This window comes from Leucoraja erinacea, chromosome 3 (assembly GCF_028641065.1).
Source record: "Leucoraja erinacea ecotype New England chromosome 3, Leri_hhj_1, whole genome shotgun sequence".
NCBI classification, from domain to species: domain Eukaryota; kingdom Metazoa; phylum Chordata; class Chondrichthyes; order Rajiformes; family Rajidae; genus Leucoraja; species Leucoraja erinaceus.
The window spans coordinates 5,486,459-5,501,801 of NC_073379.1; the positions used below are offsets into that span (position 1 = coordinate 5,486,459).

Genomic DNA, 15,343 nt, shown 5'->3' on the forward strand with positions numbered 1-15,343 from the left:
CCAATATACCGGGATGTCCCGGCTAATACAGGACAGTTGGCAACCCTCATTCTTCTAAACTCCGGCAAGTAAAGGCCCAGTGGCATCAAACTCTCCTCATATATTAACTATTTATACCACCGCTTCATCAATGTGATAGAAATTCCTAAGAGACCGGATTTGGCGAACTATGCTTACAACCAGTTTTAAATATACTTTATCAAGCGCATTAATATTTATGAATAAAATAAAATAATGCAATTCAGTAAAAATAATTCTACAACAGGCCTTAAAAATGGCAGCCTTATCGAAAATGGGTGGACAATTTTGAGATCTTCATCCATGGTAACGGCAATCTACTCGCACCAAGATTTGAGGAACAGACGGGTTCTCATTTAGTGTCTAGTTTACAAATTCGAACAAAACATGTCATTTTCACTCGAGTTTAAAAAAAGCAGAAGTCACAGTTCTCTGGGGAGAGACAGGGACCATGGACAAAACCTCCTGGGATTTCCCTGTGCAAACTCCAGCTCTGTCTAGCTGGAAATGATGCAGAGAAGATTTACGAGGATGCTGCCAGGGTTCGAGGGACTGGGCTACAGGGAAAGGTTGAGCAGGCTGGGACTTTATTCCTAGGTGAGCAAAGACGGGGGGGGGGGGGGGGGGGGGGGGGGGGGGGGGGGGGGGGGGGGGGGGGGGTGATATAGAGGTGTACAAAAGCGTGAGAGGAATTGAACGGGTAGAAGCTGGAACTCTCTGCCACAGAGGGTAGTTGAGGCCAGTTCATTGGCTATATTTAAGAGGGAGTTAGATGTAGCCCTTGTGGCTAAGGGGATCAGGGGGTATGGAGAGAAGGCAGGTACGGGATACTGAGTTGGATGATCAGCCATGATCATATTGAATGGCGGTGCAGGCTCGAAGGGCCGAATGGCCTACTCCTGCACCTAATTTCTATGTTTCTATGTTTCTAAGCACAAAAATCTTATACGTCTCTTGCCCACAGTAGGGGAAATTGAGAACTAGTGGACAGACTATAGATTTAAAGTGAGGGGGGGAAGATTTAATAAGAACCCGAGGGGTAACTTTTATTTTACACACTGCCGGTGGTGGGTGTATGGAACGAGCTGCCGGAGCAGGTAGTTGTGGCAAGGACCATCGCACTTTTAAGAAACATTTTGACGGGTAAATGGATAGGACAGGTTTAGAGGGATATGGACCAAACACAGGCAGCAGAGACTAGTCTAGATGGGACATGTTGGCAAGTTGGGCCGAAAGGCCTGCTTCCATGCTGAATGAATATTGACATTTGTGGCTCTCAGCACCCCAGTGCCAAATTCCATTTTACTGTCGATCAGGGGACAGAATAGCTTCCTTATGTTGCTGGCAATCACACCAAGCCAGCCCCCCCCACCTCCCTCCCACCTTGTCCGAAGCTCCTAGTTATACACTCCAAACAATAGCAATAGGGGCAGCAGGGTGAAGGTTGAGGACGCCAATAGGATCAACAATCTCAACAGGAAGGCTGGCTCGATCCTGGGGGTGGAGTTGGATTCACGGGAGGTTGGTCCTCAAACCGCGGAGGGGAGGATGCTCCTCAAACTGCGGAGCATCCTGGACAATACACCTCACCCCCTCCATGACACACTGGTCAACCTGAGGAGCACCTTCAGCAACAGACTGGTTCCACCAAGATGCAGCACAGAACGCCACAGGAGACCCTTCTTCCCTGTGGCTGTCAAACTGTACAACTCCTCCCCCTTCTGTCGTGGGGTAGACTGAGACTGATTCCCCTCCCCCTCCCCCAATCTTTGCACGTCCCCAATCCTTTCCACTCGTCACTCTAATTTCACGTTTCATGCATGTTGTGTTTTTATGACTGTTGGCAAATCAATTTCCCTCCTGGGGTAAATAAAGTTCTATTGTATCGTAATGAAGGTTTGAGACTTGCCTTCTTCATCTGGGGCAAAACAGAAGCAGCATCGAGCTTGCTGGAAAATAAAGAGAAGTCAGGATGAACACAACTATAGATTGGAGGGGGTTTTTTGGGGGCATAACAACGTTATTCATACGCACATGAATGTTTAAAAAAAAAGATACTTTTGTAGAGGCACAAACGTCGTGAATAAACGATTTCTTTATTCAGGCATTGGAGGCAAGATATACATGCACGCTTAGCACTCTAATAATAGTCATTGTTGCTGCTGAGAGGCTGTTGCCTCATGGACCCAAGCTAATCTCCTGCCGAGGTGGCAGGACACTCTCATGAAGAGAGAGGAAGAGAGGGAAGGTCGGTTCTTGTATCGAAACATAGAAATTAGGTGCAGGAGTAGGCCATTCGGCCCTTCGAGCCTGCACTGCCATTCAATATGATCATGGCTGATCATCCAACTGCTGTTCTTCAAAGTTCCTCAAAGTTCTTCTCATCTCTCTATACTAGGGCACACCCCTATACCCCGTGACCCTACCCCCCGACTGCCGAGGGTTTGCATAGCAAGAGTAGCCTAACCACCAGGTGCCACCACACTTTTCTCGTTTCAGAATACATGAGCAACCAGGGGAGCAGTGGACAAGGTTCTACTGACTTTCAGATTTTCCATAAAGACAGACACAAAATGCTGAAGTAACTCAACAGGCGAGGCTGAAGCTCTGGAGAAATTTGGATCATTTTCATTAGTTTAGTTTAGAGATACAGCACGGAAACAGGCCCACCAGGACCGCGCCGACCAGCGATCCCCGCAAGCTAAAGGGCCCGTCCGACTTGCCTATTTTTTTTTTTTCGGCGACTGCCTGCGTCATTTCAGAGGAAAACATTTTTCACACAGAGAATGGTGAATCTGTGGAATTCTCTGCCGCAGAAGGTAGTCGAGGCCAGTTCATTGGCTATATTTAAGAGGGAGTTAGATGTGGCCCTTGTGGCTAAAGGGATCAGGGGGTATGGAGAGAAGGCAGGTACGGGATACTGAGTTGGATGATCGGCCATGATCATATTGAATGGCGGTGCAGGCTCAAAGGGCCGAATGGCCTACTCCTGCACCTATTTTCTATGTTTCTATGTTTCAGCGTCGCCAAAAGATTTTGAACATTTCAAAATCCAGCGGCGCCAAAAAAAAATGTTGCGGCACTTGAAAGAACACCGCGTGTCAATACGTCACCACGAGGCAACTTGATACGTCATTCAATGATGCCGGAAAAAATCGCCAAGTGGAAGAGGCCCTTAACACTTTCCGACTCACACGAAGGACAATTTACACGGACACCAAGCCAATTAACTTACATACTTGTGCGTCTTTGGAGTGTGGGGGGGGAAACCGAAGATCTCGGAGTAAACCCACGCAGGTCACAGGGAGAACATACAAACTCCGTACAGTCAGCACCCGTAGTCGGGATTGAACCCAGGTGTCTGGTGCTGCAAACGCTGCAAGGCAGCAACTCTACCACTGCGCCACCATGCTGCCCGGTTACAGCAAAATTTCCAATTACACTTTCAATAAAGATACCTTCTTAACATGTCAATAGTTTTATTATTTTAATGAAAAACTACAAATGTTCCATTGGCTTAAAATGATAGCTGCACCAAGTTAGACAAAAATGCTGGAGAGACTCAGTAACTGCAGCAGCATCTATGGAGCGATGGAAATAGGCAACGTTTCGGGCCGAAACCCTTCTTTAGACTGAAATGTTGCCTATTTCCTTTGCTCCATAGATGCTGCTGCACCCGCTGAGTTTCTCCAGAATTTTTGTCTACCTTCGATTTTCCAGCATCTGCAGTTCCTTCTTAAACAGCTGCACCAAGTGGTTGATGCACGTATATTAAACTGGCACAAAGTGCTGGAGTAACACAGCTGGTCAGACAGCATCAATGGAGAACATGGACAGGTGATGTTTCGAGTCGAGACGCTTCTTCAGACACTTCCTCCATCAGTCTGAAGCAGGGTCTCGACCCAAAAAAATCACCCATCATTATTCTCCAGAGCTACTGCCTGACCCAGTGAGTTACTCCAGCACTTTGTGTGTATCTTTGGTATAAACTAGCATCGAACAGTAAAAAGCCTGGATGTGGAGAGGATTGTTCCACTGAGGGGCAACCTTTTCACACAAGGGTGGTGGGTGTATGGAACAGGCTGCCAGAGGAGGTAGTTGAGGCTGGGACTATCCCAATTTTTAAGAAACAGTTAGACAGATGAATAGATAGGACTGGTTTGAAGGAATATGGACCAAACTGACTGGTGGGACTAGTGTAGCAGGGATATTTTGGCCAGTGTGGACAAGTGTGGACCTCCATGACTAGTGGGACAGTTTAGGACCAGAGGCCATAGCCTCAGAATAAAAGGACATGAGTTTAGAATGAAGATGAGGAGGAATTTCATTAGTCAGAGGGTGGTGAATCTGTAGAATTCATTGCCACTGATTGCTGTGGGGGCCAAGCCATTTGATATTTTTAAGGAAGATTCTTGATTAGTACGGGTGTCAGGAGTTATGGGGAGAAGGCAGGAGAATGGGGTTTAGAGGGAGAGATAGATCAGCCATGATTGAATGGCGGAGTAGACTTGATGGGCCGAATGGCCTAATTCTGCTCATATCACTTATGGAACTTCTGCAGTTCATTGTTTTTCTACAATAGATTTGCAAGATACCATGAAGAAAAAATATCATAGATAAAAAACGTGAATCAGCATCTGGATATTTAATCAGCAATAAATATCAGGTTAAAAATCAGAGAATGCGCAACCTTAGCCTTGTATCTACTCTGAGAAAATAAAATACTCACAATAGGTTCAGGAGTTGAGACACTGCTCACCCCCAGTGTTATCGAGCTAGAACGCGTGGTCGAAACCAGACTGAAAACAAAAATGTAAAAAAAGGCATTTAAACTAAAGGCATTTGAGTCCCTCAAAGAAGTTCATTTGCTAAACCATTTATTACAAATACCAACACAAAATACTTCCCACCCACCCACGCATATGGATTCCCCGACTACAAAAACATGGAGAGATTCAGGATGAAATGTTTAGCCACTTGCATTGAGTGAGTTCGTGCTAAAAGGCCCAATCAACATATCCTGCTTCTGCCAACGACTAACGTACATGTATTGCACCCCTTTCTAACACTGTGTACGCAGTGCATAGAACAGTACAGAAACAGAAACAGGCCCTTCAGCCCACAATGTCAGTGCCCACAATGCCCACACCAACTCTCACCGGCCTGTACATGATCCGTGTCCCCTCATTTCCTGCTTATCCATGTGCTGATCCAAACATCTCTTCAACACCACTATTGTCTCTGCCTCCACCACCACCACCACCACCACTTTCCATGCCTCCACCACCCTCTAAGGTTAGACCCTCAGTCTAAAGAAGGGTTTCGGCCCGAAACGTTGCCTATTTCCTTCGCTCCATAGATGCTGCTGCAGTTACTGAGTTTCTCCAGCATTTTTGTCCAACTTGGTGCAGCTATCGTTTTAAACCAATGGAACATTTGTAGAAGGCAGGAGAATGGGGTTGGGTGGGAGAGAAAGATTGGCCAGGATTGAATGGCAGAGTAGACTTGATGGGCCGAAACATTGCCCATTTCCTTCGCTCCATAGATGCTGCTGCAGTTACTGAGTTTCTCCAGCATTTTTGTCCAACTTGGTGCAGCTATCGTTTTAAACCAATGGAACATTTGTAGAAGGCAGGAGAATGGGGTTGGGTGGGAGAGAAAGATTGGCCAGGATTGAATGGCGGAGTAGACTTGATGGGCCGACTGGACTAAAGGGCCTGTCCCACTTGGCGTTTTTTTCGGCGACTGCCAGCATCATTGGCTGACATATCAGGTCACCGGATAATACGCGGTGTGACGATGTGGTGTGATGACATATTGGCCCGCGGTGTTTTTTCAAGTCGCAACAATTTGTCATCGCCGCTGGATTTTGAAATGTTCAGTCTTTTGGCGACACTGATATGACGCCGGCAGTCGTGGAAAAAAATCGCCAAGTGGGACAGGCCCTTAAGTCTACTCCTATTGACCACCCTCTGAGTAAAACACATCTCGTTTACACTGCGCTCTCAAATAGTCTTGGTCATTCCATCCCTACTTTGCCCTTAATTCAACAAATATGCATTTTTAGACCAAACAACACCGACTGCGAATAATTAAGCAGCCAGAAACCAGTTAGTAATGAGCTAGACTCCACCTGGAGGCTGAATGAACTACTTATTAGTAATTAACAGAAGAATTTAAATGGCTTTGCCCAAAACCACCCACTAGCAGTTTTAATTGGACACCATGAAAGCAAGTTTTTGGAGTGTGGGAGGAAACCAGAGCACCTGGAGAAAACCCACGTGGTCACAGGGCAAGTGTACAAACTCCATATAGACCGCACTATAGTCAGGATCGAACCAGGATCTCTGGCACTGTGAGGCAGCAACTTTACTGCTTGGATTTGAAAAATTAAAAAATGGTCTCATCCACCATCAATAGACTAACACAAGGTGCTGGAGTTACTCAGAAGCTCAGGCACCATCTCCGGAGAAAATGGATAGGTGACGTTTCGGATCGGAAATCTGCTAAAGACTATCATCCACCATCATATCTTTCTCTCACTCCCTCCCTGTCCCTTAACCCACCCCCACGCTTCCCCCTCTCCCCTCTTTCTCGCTCCCCCTCCCTCCCCATCCCTCACTCTCCCCCCCCCCCCCCCCCCTTCTCTCTCTCCCCTTCTCCGTTCCACCCTCCCCCTCTCCGTCCCTCCCTCTCACTCTCTATGAGGTGCTGACTACATTGGAGATCAGCCCCGACGCTGTAACTCCATCCAGATGTGGTCCACGTGAGCAGGAGAGTGCGTGACCAACGTACCAGGCGTAGAGGACGCAGCCGTACATGATGATGGCTCCCAGCACCGACACCAGCTTGTCGTCTGTTTGAAGACCTTTGCCCAACAGCTGAGGGGTGCAGATTGAGGTGTTGACTCCATTCTTCATCACTGACAAGAGATTGAAACCATTCAGTTCCACGTTGAGGTGCCAACTGTTCTTAAAGCAAGATTCAGTGCAAATAGTCCAATTGCCAAGATGTCCACCTACCATATTCCGGGGGTGCGTTGGCCAGTGAAGAGAAGGTGAGATACATCACGTAGCAGCTGATTACCGCAGACTGAAGGAGGCCAGAGCTTGGCTGATCTAAAACAAAGCAAATGGAGCAGCCTTTAAAAGGAGCGGCTAATAAAAGGTGGTTACTTTGTAAAGGAAACAAAGCAAGGAAAATAATGCATTTTTTCTTTTTCTTTTTCTAAATGACGGTAGAGTTGTTGCCCCGCAGTGCCAGAGACCCGGGTTCAATGCCGACTACGGGTTCTGTCTGTACGGAGTTTGCACGCTCTCCCCGTGACCTGCGTGGGTTTTCTCCGAGATCTCCGGTTTCCTCCCACACTCCAAAGACGCACAGGTTTGTGGGTTAATTTGTGTGTGGGTGTGTGTGTGTGTGTGGGTGTGTGTGGGTGTGTGTGGGTGTGCGTGGGTGGGTATATAGTACATAGAACAGTACAAAGCAGTAAAGCATCTAAAGAATGGTCCCAACCCAAAACATCACAAGTCCCTTCTCTCCAGAGATGCTGCCTGGCCTGCTGAATTACTCCAGCATTTTGTGTCTATCTTTAGTTTAAACCAGCAGTTCCTTCCTACACATAGAGAGCAGTAAAGTGCAGAGAAAGGCCCTTTTGCCCACGATATTGGTGTTCAATCTCCTCTGCCTGCAGTGGAACCACATATCCCTCCATTCTAGGACCAGGGGTCATAGCCTTAGAATTAAAGGATGTTCCTTTAGGAAGGAGATGAGGAGGAATTTCTTTAGTCAGAGGGTGGTGAATCTGTGGAATTTCTTGCCACAGATGGCTGTGGAGGCTGTGGGAGATATTTAAGCAGATATAGATTGATTCTTGATTAGTACGGGTGTCAGACGTTTCGGGGAGAAGGCAAGAGATTGGGGTTAAGAGGGAGAGATAGATCAGCCATGGTTGAATGGCAGAGTAGACTTGATGGGACGAATGACCTAATTCTGCTACCATCTTTTATGATTCCCTGCATATCCATGTGCCCAGCTAAATAACTCCACCAACATAACAGTGGAAGCTTTACATAGGCACATATACATATCCTTGTCTGCCTCCACCACCACCCCTGGCAGCATGTTTCAGGCACCGTGTAGATAGAAATCCCTGCACTGCACATCTCCTTTAAACATTATCCCGCGGACCATATAGCAACGCCCCCTAGTCTTTAACATTTCCACCCCAAGGGAAAAATTCTATCCTTTCATGCCTCCCATGAGTATCTACTTCTAATAGGTCTCTAATCAACCTCTGAAGCTCCAGAGAAAACAATCAAAGTTTGTCGTTACAATTGTCTGAAGAAGGGTTTCAACCCGAAACATCGCCCATTCCTTCTCTCCAGAGATGCTGCCCGTCCCGCTGAGTTACTCCAGCATTTTGTGTCTATCTTCTCCTTATAGCTAATACACTCTAACCCTGTGAGCATTCTGGTGAATTTCCTCTGCACCCTCTCCAAAGTCTCCATATACATCCTGTAATGGTGCGAAGGTAGACAAAAATGCTGTAGAAAATCAGCAGGTGAGGCAGCATCTATGGAGCGAAGGAATAGGTGACGTTTCGGGTTGAGACCTTACAATACTCCAAATGTACAGGGCCCTGCATAATGTTTGGGACAAAGACCCATCATTTATTTATTTGCACCAGTACTCCACAATTTGAGATTTGTAATAGAAAAAAAAAAAAATCACATGTGGTTAAAGTGCGCATTGTCAGATTTTAATAAAGGCTATTTTCTAACATTTTGGTTTCACCATGTAGAAATTACAGCTGTGTTTATACATAGTCTCTCCCCCCCCCCCAATATGCACTTTAACCATGTAATTGTTTTCTATTACAAATCTCAAATTGTGGAGTACAGAGGCAAATAAATAAATGATGGGTCTTTGCACCAAATATCATGGAGGAAACTGTAGCTTCAAACTACAAAGTTGTCAAAGTTGCCAAAGTTTCGGTGTCGAGTGCAAATTATTCCCTCGCACCAGCAGTTTCGCTTGGCCATTTGATTATTTGATCATAAAAATGTCTAAATATAAAGTATTTGAGGGTAGGGGTGGGGGAGGAGACAAACATAGCCGTACAATCAATTTCTTTCTTTCAGAAGGACTCAATAATTAACCAGTGACTTTACTTTAGATTTCAGAGATACAGTGCGGAAACAGCGTGGCCCTTTGCCCCACCGAGTCCACACTGACCAGCGATCACCCCGCACACTAACACTATCCTGCGCACATTGGGGACAATTTATAATTTTACCCCCCCGTCAATTAACCTACAAACCTGTATGTCTCTGGAGTGTTGGGAGAAAACTCAGGTCACAGGGAGAACGTGCAAACTCTGCACAGACAGCACCCGTCGTCGGGATCGTGCCTGGGTCTCTCTGGTGCGGTAGGACAGCAACTCTACCACTGCGCCACTGTGGGAGAGGAACCCTTGCTGGTTCCTGTTTAAGGGGCTTTGCACAACGCTTACATAAAGGCATCTGGAAAAGTTTGGTCATGCTAAAGAGGCCAGAAATTAAATCGACAGCTCACAAGTTTAAAAAAAAAATAGAATTCAGTGTTCAAGCGTGTGGAGATATTTGCAACAGAGAATGTTGATTTATTGAAAGATACAGCTTAGAAATAGGCCCTTCAGCCCACAAAGCCCATGCTAACCTTCGATCACCCGTTCACACTAGTTCTTTGTTATTCCACTTTCACATCACTCCATGCACACTAATGGCAATTAACCTACAAAAATCAGCATGTCTTTGGAATGTGGGAGGAAATCGGGGGACCCCGCGCAGGGAGAACGTGAGAACTCCACACAGACCGCACCAGAGGTCAGGATTGAACCGGGGTCTCTGGTGCTGTGAGGCAGCGTCTCGACCAGCTGGGTCACAGCGCCACTTCATTAGGTGTCATTACCGCAAGAGGTAAACACAATTCAGAAGATTAACGTCATTTTAAATGTTTGATTTTTTCCAGTCAAAAAAAAAAAAAAAATGTACTCCAAGACTTTGAAAACAACATCCGAACCGGTCTGTGCAATACTGAACATTAATGAACGGGAAAAATCTCTGTTCCTCTTTCTGGCAGCTAACCAAGCAGATAAGAAAGGCCGAGGTCCAATTGTGCTGATTTTGCAGAAACGGTTTCTCCAACCCAGCACAGATTTTATATTGGCCACAGACACAGTAAAAATAGCACAAGAAAGTCACAGATGTTGTTATGCAGAAGAAAATGACGAATTGTACTCTGGGAGACACCAAAGAGGAATTGGCGCAGAACCAGGGAGTTTGTTGATTTAACGGACTGCATTTACAGGCCGAGCCACGAACACCAACAATGGCCACCTGGTGAGATCAGAGAGCAGCTTTTGGGGTCACTCGACGGCACATTTAGTTTGAGCTTTGAGTTTAGTTTATTGTCCCGTGTACCGAGGTACAGCGAAAAGCTTTGTGACAAGCTCTTCACGAGAGCAGGCTGGAGGCGAATGAGGACAGGAAGGGCAGTCACGGTGGCGCAGCGGTAGAGTTCCTGCCTTACAGCGCTTGCAGCGCCGGAGACCCGGGTTCGATCCCGACTACGGCTGCTGTCTGTGCGGAGTTTGCACGTTCTCCCCGTGACCTGCGTGGGTTTTCTCCGGGATTTTCGGTTTCCTCCCACACCCCAAAGACGTACAGGTTTGTAGGTTAATTGGCTTGGTATAAGTGTAAATAATCCTCCAGTGTGTGTGTGGGATAGTGCTAGTGTACGGGGAGGTCATTGGTCAGCACGGGCCAGCTGAGGTGTTTTGGCCCGGGCCACGTGACGTTGCACGCATAGTCCGGCGCCCGGGCCAAAACTCCTCAGCTGGCCCGTCGGCTGGGCTTTGTGTGCAGTCCAGCACCCGGCCCAACTCATCATTCACCCAGCCACGGCCGAGTCAGTCAACGAATTGCCGTTGGGAATTTGTCCCATATTTGGACCTTTTGTCCCTATTTGGGAGTGGGAAAGTTGGCAACTCTAACTTAGGCATCGTATTCGGGATCAACTGTGTGGGTTGAATCGGTAGACACAAAATGCTGGAGTCACTCAGCGGGTCAGACAGCATCCCTGGAGAGCAGGAACGGGTGACGTTTTAGGTCTACAATAGACAATAGATGCAGGAGTAGGCCATTCGGCCCTTCGAGCCAGAACCACCATTCAATGTGATCATGGCTGATCATCCCCAATCAGTACCCCGTTCCTGCCTTCTCCCCATATCCCCTGACTCCGCTATTTTTAAGAGCCCTATCTAGCTCTCTCTTGAAAGCATCCAGAGAACCTGCCTCCACCACCCTCCAAGGCAGAGAATACCACACTCACCACTCTCTGTGAGAAAAAGTGTTTCCTCGTCTCCGTTCTAAATGGCTTACTCCTTATCTTAAACTGTGGCCCCTGATTCTGGACTCCCCCAACATCGGGAACATGTTTCCTGCCTCTAGCGTGTCCAAACCCTTAACAATCTTACATGTTTCAATGAGATCCCCTCCAGAGTGTACAAGCCCAGCTGCTCCATTCTCTCAGCATATGACAGTCCCTCCATCCCGGGAATTAACCTTGTAAACCTACGCTGCACTCCCTCATTAGCAAGAGTAGCAATAGTCGAGACCCTTCTTCAGACTGATCCCAGCTTTTTGTGTCTATATTCCGTTTAACCCAGCATCTGCGGTTCCTTGCTGCACAGTGTGGGTTGAAGGGCCCGTTCCCATTCTGTACTCTTCCGTGTTCTATCTTTAATCACGAGACTTGGTTCCATTAGTTAGTTTTAATTTCTAAGAAATGCTCACAATTTTCACAGCTCGTTTCCCCAATTAGATAATTATATTATATTCCAGCAACATCTGATAACAGCTCCACTTCACCATCTTGAGCACTGACAATCACATCTTTCTGTGTGACTGGTGGACTGAATCACAAATGCATTTGCCACCGTACAAAGAGCCTTACAGGTTGACAGTAATGAATGGAAATTTTCTTTGTAAATTTAGAGGCAGGGGTAGACAACTTGCTCCCTCACAGCGCCAGAGGCCCGGGTTCGATCCTGACTACGGGTGCTGTCTGTATGGAGTTTGTACGTTCTCCCTGGGATGGCGTGGGTTTCCTCCTGGAGCTCTGGCTTCCTCCCACACTCCAAAGACGTACAGGTTAATTGGCCTAGTAAAATGTAAATTGTTCCTTGTGTGTGTGTGTGTGTAGGACAGTGTTAACGTGCGGGGGTCGCTGGTCGCCATGGACTCAGTGGGCCGAAGGGCGCTGGATCTCCAAACTAAACTAAGACTGTGTGCGTTTCCTCCGGGTGCTCCGGTTTCCTCCCACATCTCAGGCACGTGCATGTTTGCAGGTTAACGTCACGGGCCTCTGTAAATTGCCCCTTGGTTTGTAGGGGGTTGGATAAAACAGAATAGGTGATCGTTGGTCAGTGTGGACTCAGTGGGCCCGTTTCCATGCTGTGTCTTTAAACTTAAACTGAACTAATAAATTGAGACATGTCTGGGGAGGGGACATTTGGGCGGGCGGAGCAAGCACCAGACGTCCCCGTCAAGGGCGAGGTCAACTCGGGTACACGTAGCCCTGAGGTGGTGTTGGAGCCACCGCGGACAAGGTCTGGTCGCTGCATCGACGTCAGGCCTAGGCGGACAGGCTGCATCCCCGTGAACCAAGGTGGACCCCGCGTGGGGGGGCACTGAGATAAGAAGGGCCCACTGCCCTTATAACTTTATAAGGAAGGGTCTCCACCCGAAACGTCGCCCATTCCTTCTCCCCAGAGATGCTGCCCGTCCTGCTGAGTTACTCCAGCATTTTGTGTCAAAAGAGGACGCAGTGTGGGGGAGGGGGGGGGGGGCACTGAGGACAAAGAGGGGCCTGGAGTGGGGGGGGGGGGGGGGGCACTGAGAACTATTGGGGACCCGATGGGTGAGATGAAGAAGGGATGAGTACTTACGGGGAGAAGCCAGGAGAATGGGGTTGAGAGGGAGAGATAGATCAGCCATGATTGAATAAAGGGGGGGGGGGGGGAGGTCTTAGAATAAAGGGGAGGTCATTTAAGACTGAGGTGAGAAAAAACTTTTTCACCCAGAGAGTTGTGAATTTGTGGAATTCCCTGCCACAGAGGGCAGTGGAGGCCAAGTCACTGGATGGATTTAAGAGAGAGTTAGATAGAGCTCTAGGGGTTAGTGGAGTCAAGGGATATGGGGAGAAGGCAGGCACGGGTGATTGATAGGGGACGATCAGCCATGATCACATTGAATGGCGGTGCTGGCTCGAAGGGCAGAATGGCCTCCTCCTGCACATATTTTCCATGTTTCTATGAATGGTGTAGACATGATGGGCCGAATGGCCTAATTCTGCTCCCATCACTTATGTCGGCACCTTTGTGGCAACTCTTTCGTGCACTTTGCATTACACTGCACTGAGCTGGAGACAAATGACAATGAAGTGTCCTCATCATCATTTTTCATTATCATGGGTAGCCAGGCTGGTTTGACTTGGTCTCACCGACAGGACATCTGGCCCCCTTCCATCTCTGCTGGGACACGTGTGGTCATGAGATACCACGACAGCTGAAACAGCCGAGGGCAGCTGAAACCAAAGACCACAAGGTACAGAAAGCAAAAGCTGCGTGTCGGTATTACTGATGATAAAAACAGGAGCCAGGAAGAAAAAAAAAGTGAAAAGTTAAGACAAATAAAGCGAGAGGAAGAAAGGACAAAGAACTAAGAACGAAGCGAAAGAAAATGGAGTGAGAGAAATGGAGTCCAGGCAGAATGTTTTTGCGTTAATAGAGTTTTGACTGGGCAGAATTAATACAATATCCTTACAAGCTAGTGTACTACACTGTTCAGCTCCACCCCATTGCAGACACTGGACTTTGCCTCTGGAACTGTTCTGCTACATAGGAAATAGGGGCAGGAGTAGGCCATTTGGCCCTTCGAGCCAGCACCATTCAATAGGATCATGGCTGATCATCCAGAATCAGTACCCAGTTCCTGCTTTCTTCCCATATCCCTGGATTCCATTAGCCCCAAGCGCTACATCCAACAATCTCTTGAAGGCATCAGGTGAGAACTATATTCTGCACCTTGTATCGTTTCCTTTACCCAACCTATTGCATATGAGATGCCACAAACTGCTGGAGTAACTCAGAGGGACAGGCTGGATCTCTGGAGAGTTTCGGGTCGAGACCCTTCTTCAGCCTGTCCCGCTGAGTTACTCCCGTATTTTGTGTCTTTCTTCAGTGTAAACCAGCATCTGCAGTTCCTTCCCACCCTATGGTAGTTGAGTTTGCCTTGATTGTATTTATGTAAAGTATTATCCAAATTAATTAGTTAGCATGCAAGACAAAGCTTTCCACTTTGTAGCACGTGTAACACAATAATAAGCCTAATCACCGTTAACCTTTGACTTTAGAGATACAGCTTGAAAACCAGACACTAATTCTTATCTTACACACTGGGGACGATTTACAGAATCCACAAACCTACAAACCTGTACGGCTTTGGAATGTGGGAGGAAACCGGAACACCCGGAGTAAACCCACGCAGGTCACGGGGAGAACGCACAAACTCCATACAGACAGCACCCGTGGTCAGGATCGAACCTGGATCTCTGGTGCTGTATGGCAGAAGCTCTACCGCTGCGCCACCGTGCCGCCCTGTCGAGTTTAACTGTTAACCATTGAGGAATACCCTGCTTGTTCAGACTCTGGAAACTAACATTTTCAATGGTTGAAAGCAAGGCAGTCAAATAAATATCCTAATGACTTAAGGGCCTGTCCCACTTACGTGTCCTTGGCACGCAGATTTACGCGACCTCGTCGTCGCGTTGAGGCGCACGGGCATCGTGTGGCTGCGCGGGGACGGTCCCACTGAGAAGTGCGGGGGGGTATGGAGTTGTGCGCGATATCGCGCGGCACTCCAAAATTTTGTAGTGAACAAAATCTTTGCGCGCCAACGGCCTGTCTCGTAACTGACGGCCAAAGTGGGACAGGCCCAAGACCCTGGCGTGACGCAACGTCTCACCTCCAACAGCAGCAGAAGCAGGCAAACGATCGTCGAACTCGGCCTGGGGCTCACGGCCGTTGCGGTCCGGATCCGCCCCCACTTCTACTCCCAGAGCGGGGCCAAGAAAATTGAAGATAGACAAAAAATGCAGGAGTAACTCAGTGGGACCGGCATCATCTCTGGAGAGAAGCAATGGGTGACGTTTTTTCCCCCGTCAAGACCCTTCTTTCAGACTGAAGAGTCTCGACACGAAACATCACCCATTCCTTCTCACC

The 15,343-nt window shown here is 47.8% G+C and overlaps 1 protein-coding gene across 1 annotated transcript in view; it reads right to left on the reverse strand.

The window, feature by feature from the left end:
- Nucleotides 1-15,343, reverse strand: part of serinc5 (serine incorporator 5) — a 92,892-nt gene that overhangs the window by 7,574 nt on the left and 69,975 nt on the right. The window contains exons 7-10 of the mRNA XM_055631720.1: nucleotides 7,041-7,136; nucleotides 6,814-6,940; nucleotides 4,748-4,817; nucleotides 1,928-1,967 (exon numbers count right to left, since the gene is read on the reverse strand). Of these exons, the coding sequence (XP_055487695.1) occupies nucleotides 1,928-1,967; nucleotides 4,748-4,817; nucleotides 6,814-6,940; nucleotides 7,041-7,136 (333 nt within the window). The remainder of the gene's footprint in view (nucleotides 1-1,927; nucleotides 1,968-4,747; nucleotides 4,818-6,813; nucleotides 6,941-7,040; nucleotides 7,137-15,343) is intronic.